At 39.3% G+C, this 22,944-nt stretch overlaps 6 protein-coding genes across 6 annotated transcripts in view; 3 read left to right on the top strand and 3 right to left on the bottom strand.

Annotated features, from left to right (window-relative positions):
- LOC129730414 (histone-lysine N-methyltransferase trithorax) overlaps positions 1–2,775 on the top strand; it is a 96,086-nt gene extending 93,311 nt beyond the window's left edge. Inside the window, exon 6 of the mRNA XM_055689730.1 lies at positions 861–2,775. Coding sequence (XP_055545705.1) covers positions 861–1,034 — 174 coding nt within the window. The 3' untranslated portion in view covers positions 1,035–2,775. The remainder of the gene's footprint in view (positions 1–860) is intronic.
- LOC129730427 (uncharacterized) overlaps positions 1–22,944 on the bottom strand; it is a 291,440-nt gene that overhangs the window by 99,293 nt on the left and 169,203 nt on the right. The window lies entirely within an intron of this gene.
- On the top strand, positions 10,011–12,086 carry LOC129730417 (protein FAM114A2). The gene is made up of 3 exons (XM_055689736.1): positions 10,011–10,758; positions 10,816–11,865; positions 11,932–12,086. Exons 1-3 carry the CDS (start codon positions 10,135–10,137, stop codon positions 12,004–12,006), a joined length of 1,749 nt encoding a protein of 582 aa, XP_055545711.1. The 5' UTR covers positions 10,011–10,134; the 3' UTR covers positions 12,007–12,086.
- Positions 12,034–13,230, bottom strand: LOC129730424 (probable dimethyladenosine transferase). Its single transcript, XM_055689747.1, has 2 exons — positions 13,023–13,230; positions 12,034–12,961 (listed from the first exon to the last, which is right to left on the bottom strand). The coding sequence occupies exons 1-2, from the start codon at positions 13,078–13,080 to the stop codon at positions 12,099–12,101; spliced, it is 921 nt and encodes a 306-aa protein (XP_055545722.1). The 5' UTR covers positions 13,081–13,230; the 3' UTR covers positions 12,034–12,098.
- Positions 13,913–14,982, top strand: LOC129730425 (nucleolar protein 12). Its single transcript, XM_055689748.1, has 2 exons — positions 13,913–14,120; positions 14,187–14,982. Exons 1-2 carry the CDS (start codon positions 14,038–14,040, stop codon positions 14,896–14,898), a joined length of 795 nt encoding a protein of 264 aa, XP_055545723.1. The 5' UTR covers positions 13,913–14,037; the 3' UTR covers positions 14,899–14,982.
- LOC129730429 (40S ribosomal protein S25) lies at positions 15,320–16,329 on the bottom strand. Its single transcript, XM_055689752.1, has 3 exons — positions 16,240–16,329; positions 15,648–15,924; positions 15,320–15,590 (listed from the first exon to the last, which is right to left on the bottom strand). The coding sequence occupies exons 1-3, from the start codon at positions 16,240–16,242 to the stop codon at positions 15,511–15,513; spliced, it is 360 nt and encodes a 119-aa protein (XP_055545727.1). The 5' UTR covers positions 16,243–16,329; the 3' UTR covers positions 15,320–15,510.

Here is a 22,944-nt window from a genome sequence, read left to right as displayed (position 1 = left end):
GATTCTGATTGTTTCCAGAGGAAATGTTTGAAAAAATTTAAGCTATTTATGTGTTATCATGTTTTTATCATATTATTGAAAAATTAATGCAAAATCGATGAAATTATCATGAAAATCAGGTTTTTTTCAAGAGCATTTAATGAGCATTAAATTATTATGACCATTCTACAACAGTTCATTGCTCAAAAATGCTGTTTCTGGCCAATGTTCTGCTAACTTTCTTCTTAAGCTAGTTAGTAGTTAGTAGTTAGAATGTACACTATTTTGTCAATTTAATAATAAATTCTGTTATAAATATGCTTTAGAAAAACACACTTTTGAACATTCAAGTGTATGATAACAGAATATGATATAATTCTGTACTTTTTATCATTCTGGTATATCAAGAATATTGCAGGCTTTGTTATTTCTATCAAGCTCAGATATATTTGTGATACCCGTTTGTTATAATTGATTGATCGGGTTATCATATTATTGAAAAATTTATACAAAATCAATAAAATTATCATGATCATCAGGTTTTTTCAAAAGCATTAAATGAGCATTAAATGTTTTTGACCGTTACAGAACTGTTTTGTGACTAAAAATTTCTTATATTGTCTGCTAGCTATTTTCTTAAGCTAGCAAACAAGAGCATTTTTCAAAGAAATGAATGAGCATTAAATTCGGCGATATGGCATTAAATGAGTATCGATTGAGCACTAAATTTTCATGCTATTAACTCTTTGTTCTGCTGACTTTGTACTTCCAGCTTAAGGGATATAGTCACAACGCATAGGCGCTGTGACATGGAATAATCCTGACCTTGAAAGTACAGTAGAATGCTCACTGTGTCTATGCTTTTAATTTCTCATTCACAGCCAAATTGCTACTCGAAGGTCGTTGACATATTGGGCCACAAGCATATCATCATTTTCGCGTACCGGCGCATCGTCCAAGGAGAGGAACTCACCTACGATTACAAGTTTCCGTTTGAGGATGTGAAAATCCCTTGCTCTTGCGGCTCGAAAAAGTGCCGAAAGTATTTGAACTAATGTTGTCAACCTGGCTGTGCAATGACAAGCGGTAATACAGGATGAAATTGAACAGCAATAAGCAATATAATGTTACAGGTCGATACAGCTGTGCAGCTGGGATACTGCCAGCTCAACAGGCAACAAAGAATGGTGCTGCAGGAAAGATACAGAACAAACCGAACATGATTGTAAAATTTGACACAAATCGCAAAAGCACATCGTTTTCACTAGTACAGAATCGCAATAGAGTATTCTCCGGAGTTTACACGATTAATCCGTATATTTGTGTTGCATGAAAAGGCGTAAGCTTGATGTAATATAACACTGTTAGCAAGTATCGATTGTAATTAGTTCAGAAAAATGTTTTAAATAGTTGATCTGAAGGCTTTCATTTTAAACTGCTCCATCGTTTGTAAATATTCAGACCTGAGTGTGCTTTGATGGATTAAACAATAGAAACGAAAACCCCTGCATAACCTGTATTACAACCAATCAACACACTAGAGCTACATTTTACAAGCAACTAACTTATTGAGACTGTGGATACTTTGTTTTAAGATAGTGGTACCCAATATTGTATTAGCAACTGAATCACAATATTTTTCAATCGTAGCAAAATTTTACAATATATGTCAAACTGGACTTATTCAACATACATTTTACTAGCCGTCACTAATACGTATAAGACGAAAACTGTAAAATAATGATGTACAAATTAAAATTTTATTACTGTAAATTCTGCAGTTGAGGCCCAAGCGATTGGGCACTCGAGCGAGTAATGGTTTTGAAATCTCGGTTAGAATACTCTTACCACAGGACCGCAGTCCTCACGACTTGAACTGTTTTAACAAAGACGAAAATTTGTAAACCCCAAACTTTTATCTGTTGCCATCGCTGCTAAGCTTGACAGTTGAATTCAATAATAGCCACAATGTACTAGAACCGTAGCAAACAATAAGGTTTTGAAAAAGAAGTAAATCTGTATTGTCTACCTGCATTATGGTTATAGTATTGCTGTTTAATCAACGCATTTCCCAACCCGTACCACAATGAAAACAGACACAGATTACATAAAAGTTAATGTGGCATAAGCCTAAAACAACATCTTCAACACAATGTAAATAGTAAACCAGTTTTAAGGCATCGATTCGAACACGGTTGTCCTATACGCTTTTACATTACCCAATTACACATGGATGTACTTTCTAAGACCACTTATTTATGAAAGTTTAGCCATAAGAAACTTCAGTTCGATTCAAGTACAGTCAAATAGGAATCGCTGCAAGCTTTTTCCTAATTTATTCAACCTTCGTCGATAAACGTAAACCTGACGCAGTATGATTAAACGTTATCTTGCCATTTCCGTTGAATTTGTGTTTATTTAATCTTTTTCGATTAGTGCGTATTAGAACGTAGTAAAACATTCAATGTTTTTAAGCAGTCATTGCAGTCGAGCAAGTGTGAAATGCTCGCTGTCACTAGTTTTAGAAATTATTTATAACAGAATACGATGAGCCTAACTTTGCTACACGTGATAGTCATTGTCCGTTGTATATTCGTAGCCTGATAAGCTCTCCCTCTAGTTGTAGTTGGAAGAAAATAATCAAAAAAAAAAAAACAAAAACCGAAAGCTCAACGCGAGCTTCATAGTCGGTGACCTGCTCGAGTCTCCATGCGGACGGCGTGAATTCGAACGAAGAGACTGTTCAGCAGTCGCTACAAGTGGTGAAGTGGAAACAAATGTGATACTAATGAAAAGTTGTTTGAAACCTAACTTAATTGCTACAGAAGTACATTTAACAAAGAAGAAATCTTCGAAATAGTGAAAAAGATATTACTAAATAATAACAGAACACAATAAATAGCATGCATAGTGTAAATTTTTGGCTTCTACGAGCGACTACACAAAGGAACTCTACTAATATATACAAAAATACTTTTACGACAGGTGTCGAAACTATCGTAAGTATTAGGAGTCTTATATTCGTAATGTGTAGACTCGTTCAAGCAGTTCCACGTATAACTATTTCTCTCAAGCAAATAAACACATACACACACACAAACATACACATAGTGCGAGTTCACCTCCGCGGGTTGTAACGAGCGAACAGTCCTACAATATATGGGAAATTTAAATGTGTACATTTTGGCTTTACTACTATTACACAACTACTACTTAGGAATGTAATTGCAGTTTATTAAGTTTAGTTCTTCTCATTCAAAGTATTATGTTGAAATAAAATAGTAAACATTAAAATAAAAGGTATTTGAAAAAAAAAAATTGATTTTGAAAGCTATTTGGGAAAGAATTCCAACTTTTTTTGGGTTAGAAATTGATTATTATTAATTAGAGTATGTGAGAAATATAATCACTAAAACATAACACTGTAACCAATCGTATGGGCTAGGACGTAAATAAGTTTTTTTTTTTTTTTGAAAATGTCTTGTTAGTTACATGAGGATTAGTCATATATTTGGGCTCTACTACAGAAGTCTACTAGACTCGACTCGACCATGTATTTCAAATGAGTCGAGTTGCTCGTGGAATCTACTGTGAAATGGTCGAAAAAATTACGTACAAACGTATGAGAAATTCAATTTTAAGTACTCGTTCTAATCAATGGGAACGTTCAAAATTAAGAATAACTTTTTCAAATCGAACCAACAATGGATCGTGTAACAGAAGTTTCAACGGCTTACTTCCCGAGTAGTACAGCCTTTGGGCAGTGTTAAAGGTATTGTGAACCAGTGAAAATTGCAGAATAAGAATGCTAGAATGCTAAGAATTGCGATCACTAGCCGCCCCGGTCCTGCGTACGGATGCGAGGGACGAGGCATCCAAAATCCCACATCAAGCGAGTTTCAGAGGCATCCAAAATCCCACATCAAACGCTAATTTCAGACCTCCCATAGATTCGCTATCCGTTTTCAGTCCGTCCAATTCGATTAGCAAATAAAGCATGAAGTTACGCTGGCTCACTCTCCTCTTGTTAAACACATTCTTCATCACCCGGCCCTACTAGTGTCAATCCATCGGAGTCTCACAACGTGACTTCGGCACTTTTCAGACGTCATACATGTGTGGTCCCTTCGAGGGCCAAACATCGACTCGGATCACTATCTCGTTGTAGGTAAGAATCGCGCCCGGCTGTCCAACGTATTTAAATCGAGAATTGCTGCAAAATATACTCGGAAAGTTGATAGACGGATCAGTGAACCAGCTGGGGTGGACCTGAGAGAATAATGAAAGCACATCCATGATGCGGTCAGCGAAACAGCGCGAGAAGTAATAGGCATGACAACGGGAACCACGCGTAGTGGCTGGTTCGATGCTGAGTGTCTAGGGGTGACGGAAAAGGAGAACCGGGCCTACGCCAGCACGTTAGTAGCAGCTAATCGAGTGATGCGTCCAATGCAGGATAAATACTGGGAGGCAAGAGCTCCCGAAAAGAGGCTTCACCACCGTAAGAAACGTGAGCACTACGATCGCATCATCGCGGAGGCGGAGAATTGCTTCATCAGGCACGACACGAGGAGATTCTATAGAACGATTAACGGAATCAGGAATCGGATCGTGCCAGTACCTGCCATGTGCAATGACAAGGAGGGCAACCTGATAAATCGCAGGTGGCCAGGCATTGAAAGCAACATTTTGGAGTGGTGTTGAACGGTGAGGAACGTAGGAGAGTAGTCGTGGCGAACAAGATAGAAATTGGGGAGGACGGACAAGCTGTGACCCACCAACACTGGACGAGGTGAAGAATGCTTGCAAAAATCACAGGAGGGTTGTGTGCAAAGCCAGGACCGCGAGGGTAAAGTAGAATACTTTTACACAGCTCTACTTACGGCTGCACAGTAACCTACGGCCGGGCGAAACGGTTCACGCCGCTTTTCGCGTTTAGCCTGGCAGAGGCCTAATGTGCACGGCCAACACAATAGAAAGGTGTTTTCACATTGAAAATTAGACACGGCTTTACTGGAGTAACTGTTGGCAAATGCATCTACCGCTATTACCGCCACTATCTTACGAAAGCGCTTCGTTTTATGTGGGGAATAATATCAACAACGAAAAATGACGTGCGTCTAAGCACACCCGGACTGTTTCGCCATGCCGGTTCCATTTACTTCCTTATAACATCCGCCTCATGGAAGTTCAATTCCATATCGGATATAATGCAATCGCAGCTCTGTAATATTACCGACAGTAATATTCTTCTGAACAAAATGATCCAACTTTTTCATTAGAGGAAGTGCCGGCTGATGTACGGAAAAAATCTCGCCCGATCGCTCGCGTTGGCGTTCGTTCTCAGGCAGATGCCTGAGACGTGGTGACCAACCACAGGGCAAGTGATTTGTTTAATTTGAAGGCAGCCACAGGCGCAACACGGACGGTCCATCCAGCTCACCTTCCGGCTAATGAATGTAGCTAGTTTTCCCAGAAACACTGTTTTATAGCCGGAGGGTGCTACGTAATAGGCCACGCCTTTCAGTTCAGTTTTACCATTTCCTAATGTTCTTTAGACGAATTATTCCACAATTCGCATTTGATTTTTGTATCCAGCGAATAAACACCGATGGTGCTCTCACACACGCAACAATTTAACCCCTAACCGTATTGCGGCTTGTAACATCAAGCGATTTCGTTTGCTCGCTGTTGTGTGTTGCATCATCTTGCAACTTGGCAGCTGGGAGACGACGAAATTCTGTTTATACTGATTGATTGAATCGTCTTCATATTAGCTCTGCATAGTCGAACTAACTGCTTTTGTGAATGCGTTCTAACAGGGCAGTTTATTATTCAATGTCGGTTATGCTGATCGCAGCCTTTGCGCTGCCCCTACAGTGGGGGGTTTACTAAATAAAGTAAAAATTAGACAACTACAACAGAATTTGATTGCATCCCGCACAGAATGTCTGCTTGTGTTGATGTCAGAAAATTATTAACCTTCAATTATTTGTTTATTTGCCTTTAAAAAGGCATTTTGCGGTTCAAAATCTGTTGCTGATCACAACCTTTGAGCTGCCCTAACATTGGGGGAATTAAGATACACGGACAACATGCTCTGTGGAAGCTATTTCACATTCAGTAAATTAGACGGGTGCGACAAAACTCAATTGCTAGGATCCAACACAGAATCTTGCTTGCATTGTCAAAAATTATTAATTTTCAATGACATGTTTATTTGCCTTGAAAAAGGCATTTTGATGTTCAAAATTTGATTTCCCAGTGGCAATCTTCATGCTGCCCCAACACGGGGGGGATAGTGGCAGTCTGGCGACACACGCTGAGAAAAACCGCGCTGCTCCTGAGACGTGGTGACCAACCACTGGGCTAGTGCTGCTGCTAAGGAAGGACGACTGCTGTTGTCGCTGTCTAGAACAATTATGAGCGGCTCCGGCTGAAACAGGCTCTTATATAGGCCAAACAGCATGTTTTCAATTGCAAGGTATATGATCCTGTCGACCGTACTTGGGAAGCAAGCATATAACGACCAATCAGAGGTGGAATTTTTCGTTTTGACAAGGCTTGACTATTTCCAATAGTACAATAGTGTGAATAAAAAAATTACAATTATCTTATTTTGGGAAGAATCTTAGAAGATTTTCCAATCTATTGCTGCAAGAACGAAGGAAATCCATCGAATACTAACCGATTTATTAGCATTTGAAATTGGACATATTTTTCACTTTTTTCGGTTTTAGATTTTCATTTCACATCCCTATGTAGCCGAACTTCCTGAGAGAAGTATTCTACTTCAAAAGCTGAAGAACCACAAAGCCTCTGGGATGGACGACTTACCGGCTGAATTTTTCAAAGCCGGGAGAGCGAGCTGCTGTAAGTGCAACTCACCAGATTATCCTAACGGTATGTTCTGCGGTACAACCACCTACGGACTGGTTGGAATGACTCATGCCCTATCTACAAGAAATCTACAAGAGGGGAGCTCCGTAGCCGCAAGGTTACAGAGTCCGCCTTGGTAAGCAGGTGGTCGTGGGTTCAAATCTTAGTAGAATCAGGCCATTTGGTTGTCGAAGGACTCTAAGCATGGGTTTATTCTCAGGCTTCCCATCACGTACCCTTCCTTCAATCTGGATTCTACAGTACCCATGTTGACTCTCCTCCTATCAAAAATAAGTCCCTATTATAATAAACTGGTGTGAGTAACATATGAAAGTTCTCTCCAGGGAATTGTAACTAGGCGATATTGTTAGGATGGACAGAGGCTCGGTATAGAAGAGCAGTAAGCTTGAAACGGAGAGGTTATTACACACAAGCACTGATATGAAAGATAAGCGTATCACTTACTTTAATAGTGTTACTGCTAATACAGTGACTGTATCATGACGGCAGTAATATTTCATTACAAATGCTTGCAAAACTTATCTTATTCATTTAAAGTGCACATTGTACTGAAAACAAATGTTGAGCTCTTGTTTTTTTTTTCATCTAAAACGACATTTACTCGAGAACAAGTCTACCGACAAAATGGGACGTTTACTCTATTTCACTTGTTCTAGGGCAAACCAACCAAAAAGTGGGTACCAGAAACGCTGGTACCAGAATCAATGAGTGGTAGATGGAAAATGTATGGAGTTTGACAGCCACAAGAGCCCCCTGGTTCGCTAACTAGGCTATAGCCCAGTTAAAAAACAGATGAACGTCAAAAATCAGCGTTTGACATGTTGCTGTCAAAACGAGATAGGGGCACCTGAATAGTAAATTGAGATTGATTTTTTTTAGTTCAATGGATTCTGGTTGTCATCACACATGCGATCCACTAGATATTCATCTATTTGTTTCCAGGACAAATAAATGTTTTATGAAAACAACATGTTTCCAGGCAACGGTTAGTGCAAATAAAGCACACGCAAGGCTAACAATTTATTTTTTCTCATTATCTGTTCATCAATCAGGATTCTTGGTGTATTTGTTTGAAACATTTTACAATTTTCGCTGAGAGTTTTGCCTAGCGCCATTACTTCGAAATCCCCCTCGATATTTGACGACATTTGAAATGTCAGCCCAGTTAGCGAGCAACATTCGTTAACTGGGCTAGGCCCTCAGCCCAGTTAGCGAACGAACAGTGTAATATGAAGTGCGCAGTACAGAAAAACACCTGAGCAATATCACAATAGATCTAAGCTCTGGTCGCAGTAATGAGTCAACACAGGAAAAAAAAATCTACAAGAAGGTACATAGGCTCGATTGTAGTAATTATCAGGGCATAACCCTCCTAAAATCCGTTTACAAAATTCTCTCCCGTATCCTGTTCCAGCGACTGAGGCCGTTGCAGGAAGTCTTTGTTGGGGAACACCAATGCGGTTTTCGAGCGGGACGATCTACAACGGACCAAGTGTTTACCTTGAGAAAGATCCTCGACAAGTTTCAAGAACACAACTTGCAAACACATCATCTGTTCATAGACTTGAGGGCGGCGTACGATACAGTGAAACGCAAATTATGCTTGAACATGGTTTTCCTACAAAATTAATTAAATTGTTACGTGCAACGCTTGACGGCTTCACATCAAGCGTCAGGACAGCGGGCGAATTTTCGGACGCGTTTGTGACGTTAGATGGTCTGAAGCAAGGTGACGGGCTCTCGAACTTGTTGTTCAACATAGCTTTAGAAGGTGCATTACGAAGGGCAGGTGTGCAGAGGAGCGGCACCATCATCACAAAGTCTCACATGCTTCTGGGCTTCGAGGACGACATTTATATTATATTTGGTGTTAACCGTAGAGTTGTTGAGGAAGCCTTTACGGGCGATTGGACTCACCATAAACACTGCTTAAACGAGATACATGTTGGCAGGCAGAGAGCGTGATAGTTCTGCGGGTGTTGGTGCTGCAGTGAAGATGGATGGAATACTTTCGAAGTGCTCGATGAATTTGTTTATCTTGGTACTCTCGTGACATGTGACAACAAGGTGAAGAGACGGATGGCGGCAGCGGATAGGGAATTATTACGGATTGCGTAGCGTAGAGAATTGGGGATGGCGTTGGGGCCGAAGAGCACGCCTACGGATGTACTCGCATTTCTGAACGAAGCCATGCTGGTCTGACGAAATATACGTCGAGCATTTCTGTGTCAAAAAGCTCAGCATCAGCTCAAAAAGCTCTGACGAAGCACAAGAGGCAGCAATTCCTCGATAGTTAGATACGGTACGCTTATATTCTTTTTTGTGAACCGGGAAGACAGTGAACGAGGAATCGAAAATCACTGCTAACGGCTGATGCTGATAACTAACATAGCGCCAGAATCCTTTCGGCTTCCGTCTTAAATTACGTTGCAAACGATCAAGGTGTGCATGGAACAACTGCTTGTTGATACTGTTGGAGATGTGGACACCCCTAACACCACATCGCAGTTAAAGCTCTCTGGTGACAGTGATAGCTGTCATCCAGTTTGACGCAAGTTAACGCGCGATCATAGTCACTTCCTTTCTAACCGCGAAAATGTAGCAAGCATATTCATTGTACCTCGTTATTAAATAAATAGTTTTCATCTGTTTTTCTGTTTTTAAGTACGGTTCGTGTTTTATTTATCGGTTACCTCGCCTACCACGAATCGTAACAGATACCTCTGTACTGAATCTAAGCTATGAGATAGCGTGCTTTGCTGTTTTTTTTTCAGTGCCTTTCTTTTGTTTTTTTTTAAGTCGTTTAAGATAAGAGGGGTAGCCCATGCAGGATGACGTTGCTATTGTGTAAGCTTCTTCGGCACAAACTGATTAATGGCATACAGTAGCACGTTGCAGAAAGTAGAAGCGGCTATGATGACAGCCTGATCTCGAATAAACTCGTCCCAGGTAACTCCCATGAGAAAGGATTTCATCTTTGTGATCATGTGAAATTTACAGTCGCCTGGTGTCTCCGTCATGGGTCCGCACGGGTTACTTTTTTCAGGTAAAAAATTTCTTCATAAGAGCTGAATCGGTTAAACTAAGGTATAATACTGCAGTATATGAGTAATTTTTCTGGACCGTGTATGACAATAAAAAGTGACGCATTAAAATGTTTTCATTTTTCATCAATTCAATTTCCTTCCAGCTTTTCGTAGTCGCGTAGATACTTGTATTTATTTTTTGCAAATTTAGAAGATCTTATCCAGTCCGATGTGCGATTCGGATAATGAAGCCTTCGAGAGTGCCGACGAGGATTTCGAAGAGCAGAAACAGCATGATCAGGATGCTAGCAGGAAGCCGAACATTTCAACCCGAGCTAGTTCTGACGTGGAACAAAAAACTGTAGACTCCACGGGGAGCTCCAACGCAGATGTTCCCCCATCAGAACAGCAGCCCAAGGTGGGAGGAATCAGAAAAATCATTCGCCCAGACCAAGCTAAATACGAAGAGGCCAAGATGGTGATTGATAGTGCGGACAAGGAGAAGAAAACTGCAACCGTCAATGACGGATGGGATGATTTCGATGACGAATGGGGTGATTTTAATGTAGACACCGAGTCGGCAGCTAAAATGAAAAAGGAAAAGTCACCGGTTAAAACCAGTTTCAAGGATGTTAACATCGAAGAAGTAGAAACGAAACTACAAGATTTCATGCGGGGTCAAGACGATCCACCAGTTCAGGAAATTTCGGATCGATTATCCGTTCAGGATGAAGAGAAGACTTCATCCGGTCAATCGTGGGGAGCTTGGAAGCCGGCTTGGGGTGGTGCAGCAGTATCTTTTCTTTCCTCGGCATCGAAAAGTGTTGCTTCCATCACGACCAACATCACACAGGTTTGCTGCTATTTTTTTTAAATGATTTTAGATTTATCCATCAAATTTCGTGTTTAGGCAATCGAATCAGGAATCGGTGTTCCAACAGCCGAAGAGCTAGCTAAGCGCCAGGCAGAAGAACAAGCCAAGCTGAAGGCTGACGGTTATGTTCCGGACGAAGGTGAACAGTTGACAAGCTTGCCGGAAGCTCAGCCAGGTGCTGACCGTTTTGGATTTGATCAGATCTTTTCTGGGGTGACTCAAATAAGCAGCAAAGTTCTAACTGGCGGTTTGGATACGCTGGAGGGTATCGGAAAGAAGACAATGACGATTTTGCAGGAAAACGACCCTGGTTTGTTAAGCAAGCGTAAACTACTCGGAATGGGCAATGACGGTGTTGTTTTGAGTCAAGTATTGCGAGAGGCCAAAGAAAAAACGGAGGAGCGAGAGAAAAATTTGAAACAAGTGCAAAAGCATTTGTACAAAAAGAAATTACACTTTGAGACGTTATTCGATGATTACCACGGGTTGGTGCACCTGGAAGCACTTGAAATGCTTTCAAAGCAAGCAGCCTTAAAGCTGGAATCACTACTTGCTCCACTCACCGGTTATGCTCTGGAAGAACTTCAAGAAACATTAAGCGAAGTGAAAGAGCTATGCGAACTCCCTGACTCGGACAACGATGATGCTGACGGTAGCCACAGTGTTGAAGAGCTAGAGAAGAAACTTAAGGAATCCGTAACCGATTTAGATGAAGTAAAAATCGACTTCCAGGACATACTTAACTGCTGGAAAAATAACACCGAATGGCTGTCCAATGAACCCAGCACTGGTTCCCGATCATCCCAGGAAATTTTCGAGAAGGCTATGCATGCACTGGCCCAAACGACCGCGCTCTGCGTTTTGCGAATGCACAAATTAGCAGAGATACTTCTAATCCTCGAACATCACAGTACGGCAAACGAAGCCGATGCTCTGGTTCAGTTGACCACGGTGTTCTGTTGGCATCTGTGTGGCGTTGCCGCCCGCTTTTCAGCCGAAATAAGCAAACGACAAGATGATGACCGCAATCGACGATCAACTGGCGAGGAAAGCGATAATGCACTGGTTACGAACATTTTTTTGGAGGTAGGTGCCTTTAAACGTTTTTTATTTGAACTACCGTACAGAGTAAAAATCGTGACTGTTTTATAGGGCTCTAACAGCACATCATACGTACAGAACGCGTTTCAACTATTTATTCCAATTTTACAAATCGGAGCAGCGTAAAACCATGTGGTATATACAAAAAAAAAGTTTTGTTGAAATAATCGTAACGAGGAAAATGTATTAAACCTTTAAAAAAAGTCTCTTAAAAGTATTTATCGGAAGTGAACTCCCTCCGCGTTGAAAGCGTGCAGAACCATCATGAAATCATCAATGTCCATCGTTCTCGCACGTTTGCTACCGGCACCAATTTTATCCAATATTTTTTCCACCATTTCCTTGATACTGAATCCTTCTGGTACGTCGATATTTTTCAAGGAGCAGTGCATTTTGTAGTTCTGCTCTAGATTAGTTAGAACGGTAGTCTGCTTGAAAGCAGCTGCCAGAGTTTTATTCTTTCGTAGAAAAGCAATCCGCGTTAGCCCATCCCATTCGGTGTAGTTTATCGGTGGCGGAGGATTGCGAGGTTCAATGCGTACCACGCTGGACTCGACTTTCGGCGGTGGTCGAAAGTTGTTCTTGCCTACTTTCATCAACATGTCTACTCGGGCCAGGAGTTGAGTATTAGCACTCAAACGGCAGTATAGTTTGTCCCCTGGCTTCGCTACCAGCCGTTGGGCAAACTCCTGTTGAAACATCAGAACCGCACAACGGAAAAACGGGCGATGCAAGAGTAGTTTGAATACGAATGGGGAGCTAATCTGGTACGGCATGTTGGCAACGCATGCATCGAAAAACGGCAAATCCGCCTTGAGCACATCACCAATCATGATCTGTAGCTTGGACTGTAACGGGGTTCCTTGCACTCGTTTTTGCAGTTCGGCAACCAAACGGGGATCAATTTCACAAGCCACCACTTTTTTGACCTTCTCCAAAATCTTCACCGTCATGTTACCGGTACCAGGACCAATTTCAAGAACTACATCCGTTGGACGAAGGGCTGCTTTCTCCAGCATCGATGTGACTATCAATGGGTTCTTTAGAATGTGCTGTCCGAAGTCCTTGTTGAATACGATTCCTGTAACGAACATAACTCGTGAAATCCATGATTTTGATGCTTCAAATATTCCGCTGTCTACCTTGTTTGACGACATCGCTGTGGACACGGGACTTTTTCTCTGCCCGAACTTTCGGCATTTTGCTTACTGCAGATTAACAACCTAAAAACAGCCAAAGTATTCCCAATATAAACTCAATTAACAAAACCGCATGTGCTCGGCGATAAAAAGAAAACCACGAAGAAATCATTTCAAAAAAGGAACGATATGAAAATTGACATCTCTTAAAAATTTCATACACGCTTGTTTATGTTTAATCTGAATGAAGGCATTTCTTACACGGTTGAAAAATAATCGGCTTTAGATCATTGTGCGACAACGTTATTTCGACCTAAAACAACTTTAATTTTAGTGGAAAAACTATCAGTATTTTAATTTCCATTTAAAAAATCAATATTGAATGATTTCAACTTTGTTGTTGTTGTTGTTGTTGTTGTGTTTTAAGTTATTGTGCATACAGAGAAAAATCGGAAGCGACAAGTCACTTGTTTGACAAGGATTTTCCAGCGAATTGCGTAGTATTTTAATATAATGTAGTCTTTGATTCAACATAAAGTATCCCGGAATATGCGACTGTAATATTTTCTAATAGTTTTGATTGTTTTCTAGTCGCAAAACTATGTCAATTGAATCAAATAACATTAAAACTGCATTGTACTGTGCGAGAAATAATCATACAAAGTGACATCGCTAGAAATTTTCGCGTCGCTGGACTCACCAGCGAATTGCAGAGTAGTGCTACAGCGACAATATTTTTTGCTAGAGGAGCTTGTACCTCACAAACGCCAATGATTATCATTTCAACTTGGAGTGTAACATGATTAAAGTCAACGTGACTATTTTTCAACGTGTAGCTGAAACGGTTGGTGGGTTCAGCCCAGCTCCCGAATCGGTTTTTGTGCCTGACTTCATATCGGCAAATGGGAACACTTGAAACTGCGATCAAAATTTTGTGGTTTTGTTTTCATCGTTAGCTTCGCGCTCGTCCCATGAGGTGTTCTAATTTGTTTTCTAGCTTTTAAATTTACAACATAAAATGAAACGAAAATCTCAGGAAGGCAATAAACCCGCGTATGTGAAACGAAAAGTGGAATTGGTTTTCGATCCAGAGAAAAGAGCGTTAGTTTAATGACCTGTACGTTAATGGTGAACGAATTTGAATTAAAATGCTGGTTAATTTTGCAGAGAATTCCTCACAGGATTTCACAAACGGAAGCAACAGCGCAAAAAGGTTGCTCAAACAAAGGTCCAACGCCAGTTGAAGGAGGAGGCGCGTCGGATCAGGAACGAGGCAAAAAATAATGTGAAAAAATTATACCACTCGTACAAGCCCATTCCAGAATTGGCAGAACAAGACCAAGAAGAGCAGGAGTATGATACTGGTAATGTGACGGTTAAAGTAGTAGAGTTGTCCACAACTGAACTAGCTAAAGAGAATAACTGGATCGGCCAGAATCACAGTGCTGCTCAGCAAAGTGAGACAGATGTTTCGGAAGAATCTTTTGACGAGAATGAATTGGAAGCGATACCTGGTATGTCACTAACTAAAGAGAAAGTAAAAAAATCTAAGAACCACGACGAAACAGAACTGGAAGATACGGTTGAAAATGAGCCACAACCTGAGAAGAGTTGCGAAAAAGAAAAGCCCAAGCAAAGTGGTCCGAAGTTAAACTTAGATGGAGTAAGCTCCAAAAAGGAACTCAATAAAAAACTGAAACGGCATGCCCTGAAATCTATGCAGAAGAGCAAGGCATTCCAACAATCCGCTCGAGCTCAGCAGCAGAAGCAGCTGAAAAAGTCCCGCCGTGTGAGGCACTTCAAGGAAAAGCACCTTAAGCGCAAAGGAAAACTGAACGATGATAGAAAAGGGGAGAAAAAACATGGAAGAAGGAAGTAGTTAAAAATTTTGATTTCAAATATACGCCTATAATGAGTAATGTTGCAAATCATACTATTATATTAAACTTGGAGAACTGCCCTGTTTGATATTCAAATCAGGAGTAATAAAAATTTAGAACAATTCTACTCAAATTGCTCCCGAAGAAATAATCACAAGCAAGGGGCCTATAACAGAGACAAGGCGAGCAACTCAGACGTGACGAGCAAAATGTTGTTAATAAAACACGAACGAGTCGAGTAGGTTACTCAGACAAGTCAGGCGAGTAACTCGCCGATTGACTCGTCTTCTGTAATAGGCCCCTAAACATCATTAGCGTTACGTCAAAGAATTCACATCCTCTTTTAAGAAACTTAATAGAACTAGGCGATTCCATGAATCATTTCCTGGTGGTGCATTGTCATCATGTAGTTATCACCGCTTTGTTACTTATTAATAAGTATATTTTCTCACGCCAGGTTCTTCCTTCACCGATATTCCTCGACACTTCAGTATCCGTTCGATCGAATTATAACAAAATTCTTCAGCCAATGAAGGAAGCAAACACACGTCCACGACGCACCTCTCGATCCATTACATTATATTAAACACAATACTCGAAAGCAAACAAGCTTACGCCACTGGGTCGTCTCCCTTGGTCGTACGAGTATAAATAACCTGGGCGTGGTGGTGAACAACCTGCTTGATCAGTCCTGTAAAATAAATTAATCGTAATTAGATCAACGTAACCATATTTTTCATCAACTTACCCTTTTGACACAGTTCCCGCAGGCCGCGCTTAGCCAAAGATCCACGGATCTTCAAACGCTCGGAAACAACCGATGGCGTGATCAGTTTGTAGGCGGGCACTTCCTTGTACAGCTTTTCGTAGGTTGCCTTATCGAACAGCACCTGATTGTTTAGCTTGTCGCGAACCTTTCCTTTAGACCACTTCTTCTTCTTGGCTTTGCCTCCAGAAGAACCTTCCTTCTTCTTCTGGGTCTTTTGCGGCTGCTTCGCCGTTCCTTTGGTGTCCTTCTTAGGAGGCTAAAAACAACCAAAAACAATAATTATTATCGACATTTTTTGCACAGTTTGAAATTTAGTAGACATTTCGGCTCAAAGCAACACAATAGAGAATTTTCAATTTGCCACATGCAGAAGCACCGTCGTAAACAAAACCTGGGTTCGTCAAATCGAATCACAGTTCGCAACATTTTACGGGAAAATACAGTAGTATTTCTGCAAATTAGTCATGCACTTTGAAAGGCAGCCTTCTTTCATCCTTTTCTCACAGGGGAACAGTTGTTTTAAGCCGAAGAACTTTAAATTCTTTTAGATTTTTCATTGACAACAACCTACCATATTGGCAAAATCACTTCGAAAGAACGTCCGCCGACAACCAGCGACAGCAGGAAACAGTGGAACGCATATTTTGACAGCAAATATCGATAACGCACATCGATGCAAAACTGAATGTGATGCCAGATTTTAAAAACAAAATAACCCTATCCATAATTATGGTTAAAAACAGGTTTTGTTAAAAAATGTGAACTAAACTGTATTATTTTTCAAATCTCGTATGGAAAATGTTTTTTTTTAAATCCCATACAGAAAATGTGAAAATAATTGTTTTAAACCACACAGTAAAGTTTTTTCGTGTCACTGATATTTTGTTCGATATTTTTATGAGAAAAATTTCATGTTTATTTCGTTTTTTACCTAAATTGCTGATACATCTAACTTAACGAGCAGAATTTATCATTTAAGTTTGAAGTATATGGTAGCGCCAGGCCTATGAAAAGACGCCATTTTTATATGAGCGAAAAATAACAAGCAAAATATTGGAACCACGGTGGGTTCGAAATGGAAATTGAGCCACAAAAAAGTCACATACAACCAAGTGCAAAAGCATAGGTGCGTCTAAGGCCTGGGTAGCGCTGATAAATACTGAAGTTTTTAGGTGGACTCTTCTATTTATTTACGAAAATCTGGCATCAAAAAGTGTTCGTTTCATTTGTTCTGGCATTACTAGAAAAACTCACTCCACTATGTCACTTAAATTTCATTAGGAATCTACTTTTATTTTGGATCCAGGTGTTTATCGAATTGGTTAGCTAAGATGAGAGTCCTACCGAGTGATATTTTTACTAAGCAAAAAAAAAAAAACACATCGAACGATCTGTTGCTTCACTGTCAAAATTTATGTGTTTTGTGACGGTCAGCCTTATCATTTTAAGTCATAAAAGCAAGTTTTCATTTTTCAATTTAGTCCCCTATTGCACTTTCTGAAAAAAAAAAACCATAAGAACCATAAAACTTGCTGTTATTGTATTTACATACCCGAACAAAATAACAACGAGAAAAACTTAAACGTTGCTGTAATTGTACATAGTCATACCCTAATTTAGCTATGTTTTTCATTGTAAATACAATAATTTTACATTAAATATTACACTGTGCTACAGCGATTTAGAACTTCTGAAGTGACCTAGTGTAAGTTGTAGGTCTTGTTGAGTATAACACTCGCTCATACTAGAAATTTTCCAAACACCCTCAAAATCTGAAGTTATGGTCAAAATACGATTTTTTGGTCCTCAGCGCATACAATATTTTTTAACTCAGTCATTTATCATCCAATTTTTGATATTCAAGCAGTTTCAGAAAGAAGACAAATAGAGCTTTTAAAATATATACAGGTTTTTTACTAATATCAATGAAAAATGTTAAGTTATTTGAGTTTATATCTAAATTTTTAGACTTTTTAACTCAATTTTCCAATTTAATTTTAAATTTTCCGTCTATTTTTGTAGAAAACATACCATAAATATACTGTAATTTTGAAAGTATGTTCTATTCCAAATCAATTGAAAGTAGTTTTGTAAAAATCGGTTGGTATTTGGCTAAGTTATATATTTTTAAAGAAAACCAGAATTTTTGGCTTCTATCGCACCCTTATTTCACGGAGCTACAAATGATGAAAAAATGCAAGAATTTTTGATGTGACTTAGTGTGGGTAATCGTTAGGATGAAACCAGTACTTCACGTTAGTAACACTATATCATCATATGCTGCCGTCTTCGCGCTGCGTGTTGCATTTTGACATTAACACTAGCGTACGTACGTGTGTCAAATTGGAAACCACAAAATAGGGGCCATTCAATAATTACGTAAGAAAATAGGGAGGAGAGGAGATGTGTAATTTTCTTACGCTATCTTACAAAGGAGGGAGGGGGGTGAATTGATTATCTTACGTAAGAAAAAATTTGTCAATGCAGCTGTTCAAATAATCATTTTCATGAAAGTCTGGACGGTAAAATTCATAAAAAGAAAATTACGGAAGGACGACTAACTCGAATTAAGGACAGGAGGGGAAACGAAGTATTGTGCTTGCTTCAGGATGAAAAAACTAAAATAAAAATCTATATATGCTGGTAGTAAGATATACTATGGGGGAGGGGGGGGGGGGGGGTTTGTATCGAAAAATCTTACGACGTCTTACAAGGGAGGGAAGAGGGGTTGAAAAAGTGGAAAAATATGCTTACGTAATTATTGAACAGTCCCATATGTATGAGATTGCATGACAGCGATAGTAGCTCACTTACACGGTTTCGTAAAATCTCTATTTGTTTACAGTTTGTTAGATTCGCCGTTATCACGAAGTATTCCGGACATGATTGTTTTTTTTTTGTGGTGATGGAGCTTGGTTCCAGTGTTACGTCTGTTACTCTGTGGTCTGTGTTTGGGAGTATTTTTTTAGTTTTCGTGGTTTTGTTTGTTACATCAACTGGGTTGTTTAGCTATTCACGGATTGCCGATTTTTAGATATCATCTGAAAGAGTGTAATTTTCTGAGCAAAACGTGATTTTTCAAAATGTATATCATTATCTTCCGATTTTAAAATGACTAATAAAAATTCGCTCTAAATTGCTACAATGACAGTTGGTATATGGGCGAACTGTCATTGTAGCGAATTTTAAGATCACGATTTACTTGGAAAATGCAGATCTTTCAGATGATATAAAAAACTGATATAGCTAAACAACATAATTGTTGCTGTTGCGACTCCGTTTTTGTTTTCAGAAGCGTCCGTGTATATTTTATCGTAATCTTTCTTTTTTGTTTCTATCATTACTAAAGCCATTTGTTTGAGATTTTTTTCTCTGTGCTCATCACTGCTTCTCATCACTGCGACCAGAGACATTCAATCTATTGAGATATTGCCCAGGTGATCTGTTTGAGATACTCCGTAAAAAATTTTGATTTCTTTTCATCTACATTTGCTAGGGACATCACTTCCGCTTATTTTTTATTTCCTTCCAATTTTCCGTCCTATTTGCCTCATTCACCTTCAGCTGGTATAGTATATCTACGTGTTTCATAACTCCGTCATGTCAGAACCATTACTTTTTTCTTTGTCCAGTGATTTATTTATGAATGTTCGTTTGGATGAGGTCCATGTTTGTGTTTTAGGATCCCTTGCATCGCAAGCCATTTCATTCCGTTTTTCATCAACACCTGTCCACTTTCAGCTAGCATGACGTTTACGTCGTGTTGTCGACCTGATGTATCTCCTTGCTAATATCACATACGCGTTTTGCATGGTTTATATATTTTTAGGATTCTATTTTGATTAGGGTTTACGAATTGCCAGCCTTTTTAACAAATTTACAAACATTTTTTTTGTAAAAAACACTGCACGATTTATTGTGATCCCCGTCGGATATTTTACTAAAGTTAAGGGCGACACATTTTGCGGCGTTACTGACAAATTTAACTTTTTTAACCTTTGAATCATTTTTCCTAAGAATATGTAGCTCTGCTTATAACCTCTTGAGCTTTTGCTATCTGGAAATATAACAATCGTGTTCTTTTTTTTTTTTTTTCATATTTTACTTCTTTTATCGTGTTGATCAAGTAGTTAACGCAGCTAATAGCTGAGTGACGTTTTCGAAATCCAAAGAACAATTTTGGATAGAGGTTTCTTTCTTCCGCTAAGTTATATAATCTCTCTTAAACAATGCTATTAATTATTTTTAAAAATACGCTCATTAGTGCAACTCCTCTTTTTCCTGTCACCTCCGTTGGATTTTTATTGGGTTTCTGAATTAGGAGCAGTTTAATTTGCCTTTATTTTTTCTTGAATGTTTTTGTTAACCCATATATCGTTTAGTTTGTCGCAAATTTCTCTTAGAAGACTCGGTTGCTCTTGATTTTAGTAGATAATTTCAATTGTGACCAAAACGTGCCCCTCCAAGGTTGTGTGAGTTGCCAGTACACTAGACCTATTTACGTACGAATGTGTTAGTCCCAGTCGCTGAGGAAAGCATAAATCTATAACTGTTTTGTTTGCAATACTACGTTTTTAGCAACTTATTATATGTTTTAAACTCAGTTCTGAATAAACTTTTCATTCGTGACCAGGAATCGGCAAAAGCTATATTTAATCGACCAAAAATGGCAAAAAGTGATAAAGAGTCGAAACAACGCGGCGCGATGATTTACAGTTTGGATCAAACAAAAGTTGGCCTTTGAAGGTAATTTATGAAAAAAGCAATTCCCAAGCACAAACGAAGATTCAAGTGGATATTTTGCATTTCCGTGCACGAACGAAGCTTATATGCAAAACCCTTTCCAAGCGGTACGAAAATCCGCGAAAAAATCGACTTTAGTTATAAAACCTCTCAAATAGAAATATATATATATAAAATTTTATTTCCTGATTCCATTGGGATAGAAGTGTAATCGTTTGTGGCACGCTTATTTTCTCGGGCCTACTCAATTTATAATGTACTATTTCTTCTTCAGATGTTTACGTATGGACACAACATCATTCGAGTATTGCAAAAGGTCACCCCCTATATCCAAAAACAAGACACTCGGTTACGGAAAAGTATCACATCTCGCTACAGGTCAGGTTTCATTCTTGTTTAAACTTTTCTTGCAAAACAGGAACATAGTTTTCAAATACTTCTGCAGGAGAATCTCAAGAAACACATGCGTGGCTTACAGAATTGGATAGAATACTATTTTCAATATCATTGAAGAAACTGTCAATGCCATTGTTACCACAATAAAGCAAGAGTACGTACGTATACCTAATTCGGCGGAACAGTGGAACAGCGTGGCTAACGATTACGGTGAGAGATGGATTATTTTCAAAAGCGATGAGCGGGATGCATATTAGAATCGATTCTTCCCTAAATTATGGATTCTTGTATTATATTGGAGACTTCAGTATTGTTTTATTGGCTCTTGTTGACACAGAGTTGCGATTTATTTTTGCTAACGTCGGAACGAATGGCCGAACGAGGAATTTACAATAAATCAGCTTTACGCCAAAAACTTCTAGGTGGCACACTTGAAGTCCCGCAAGAGAAACCGTTACCCGCTACTGAAGAATGTTTTCCTTTGGAGGTAATAGTAGAGGTTGAGGTATTTCCACTGGTAACAAAATTGCTAATTCCATACCCCGGCGATCAATGCCGCGATCGCAGGGATCGACGAATTTTCAATTACAGGTAGGTTATAAACTTCAAGCTTTATAGGAAAAGTAAACCAATAGTATAGTAAAATACTGTCTAAAGATGCGAGATGAATTTAAAAAAAAATACGAACGAATAAACGATCATGTTAGCAATTCACACACTCATGCGCTGTGTGAACAAGTTAAATTATTTCTGCAATATCTTGACCTAGTGAAGAAGTTATCTGTTTCTTAATGACGTTTAGATGAAAGTTGGGCATTTTTTCGTCATTGTAAAGTGTGGAGATTGAAAACCGTACATAAAAAATTGATCAGTAAAACAAAATTCCTGTCATTAGAAGCAGTGCAGTTTAAAATCGTCTAAAGAGATATTTTTCGAGAGCAAATGATGGATGCTTCAATGGTTAATAATAGTTGATTAAAATAATATTATTTTGATTTCTTTTAGACCATATCTTACTGGTCTTTCACAGAGCATGAAGCAAACATATTAATACACTGTCATGACAAACCAACTTATGTATTTCAGGTTAACAAGGGCCCGCAAATGTTCGGAAAATGCTTTTGGTGTTCTTAGGGTGCGTTTCCAAATATACCGTGCTCAGCTGCGATGCGATCCCGATGACGCAGGCCAAATTGTGTGGGCAACAATATGTCTACACAATTAGCTGAGATGAAAATCTGTAGGACAATTAATGTCACCCGAGTGAGTGGGATTCATCGACGTAGAAGATGAACTGATTGGACAAGTTCACCAAGGAGAATGGAGGCAGAAGATAGCACACGGAATGACGAGATTTACACATCGAGGTAGCAATCATCATCATCGAGATGTCTTAGTTCAAAGAGATAAATGGTGACAATATTTTAACGGTATCGGGGCTGGCAGGCAGAGTAGGCAGTGTGACTTTGCACTAAGTGAGTTTTTAAACTAGCTTGCATATTTATTTTCGGTTGCACGTAAACCCTACTAACAGTGCAGTACACTCGAGGTAGATTTGAGTTTGAATCCTGCATAACAACAATTGCATAAAAATCGATTTCGATGGAATTCGCGCCGCGTTTGCTGCAACAGCTGGTTGCAGTGTCCTTTGAAAGCATAAATTCAATCTACAAACAAAACTCATTGTGTAACATCATCGCCTGCATCGTTGAATACATCGTGCACTGCATGCATTACACGCATTTCAACTCAATCGATCAGTGTGCGGTGCAAAAAAACTCAAACTATCGAAAGAAAGCAGATTCAAGTTGAATTCAAATCTGGAAAAGTGTTACTCAGTTCGACTGAACAACAGTAAAACTGATGTCTTGAAGGAAAACATGCTGGCACAGGTAACAGTACTGCACCGAGCATCATCAGTGCAGAAGAACTCGCTATTCATTTGTGTGCAGCCAAGCCAAGTGAAGACTACATTGCTGCTGTCGACGCACAATGGGGCGTGTTGGGTTAACGCGTAGGTATTGTTTTGCGAGCTGGAACACAATCGAATTTCCGTTTGAATTATCTTCATCTTCTTCTTCTTCTTGTTTCGTATAGTAGCAAATATCAGAATTCAATATGATTTTTCGGGTGCCGC

This window comes from Wyeomyia smithii, chromosome 3 (genome assembly GCF_029784165.1).
Source record: "Wyeomyia smithii strain HCP4-BCI-WySm-NY-G18 chromosome 3, ASM2978416v1, whole genome shotgun sequence".
Taxonomy (NCBI): Eukaryota; Metazoa; Arthropoda; class Insecta; order Diptera; family Culicidae; genus Wyeomyia; species Wyeomyia smithii.
This window is presented reverse-complemented; position numbering and strand designations above follow the sequence as displayed.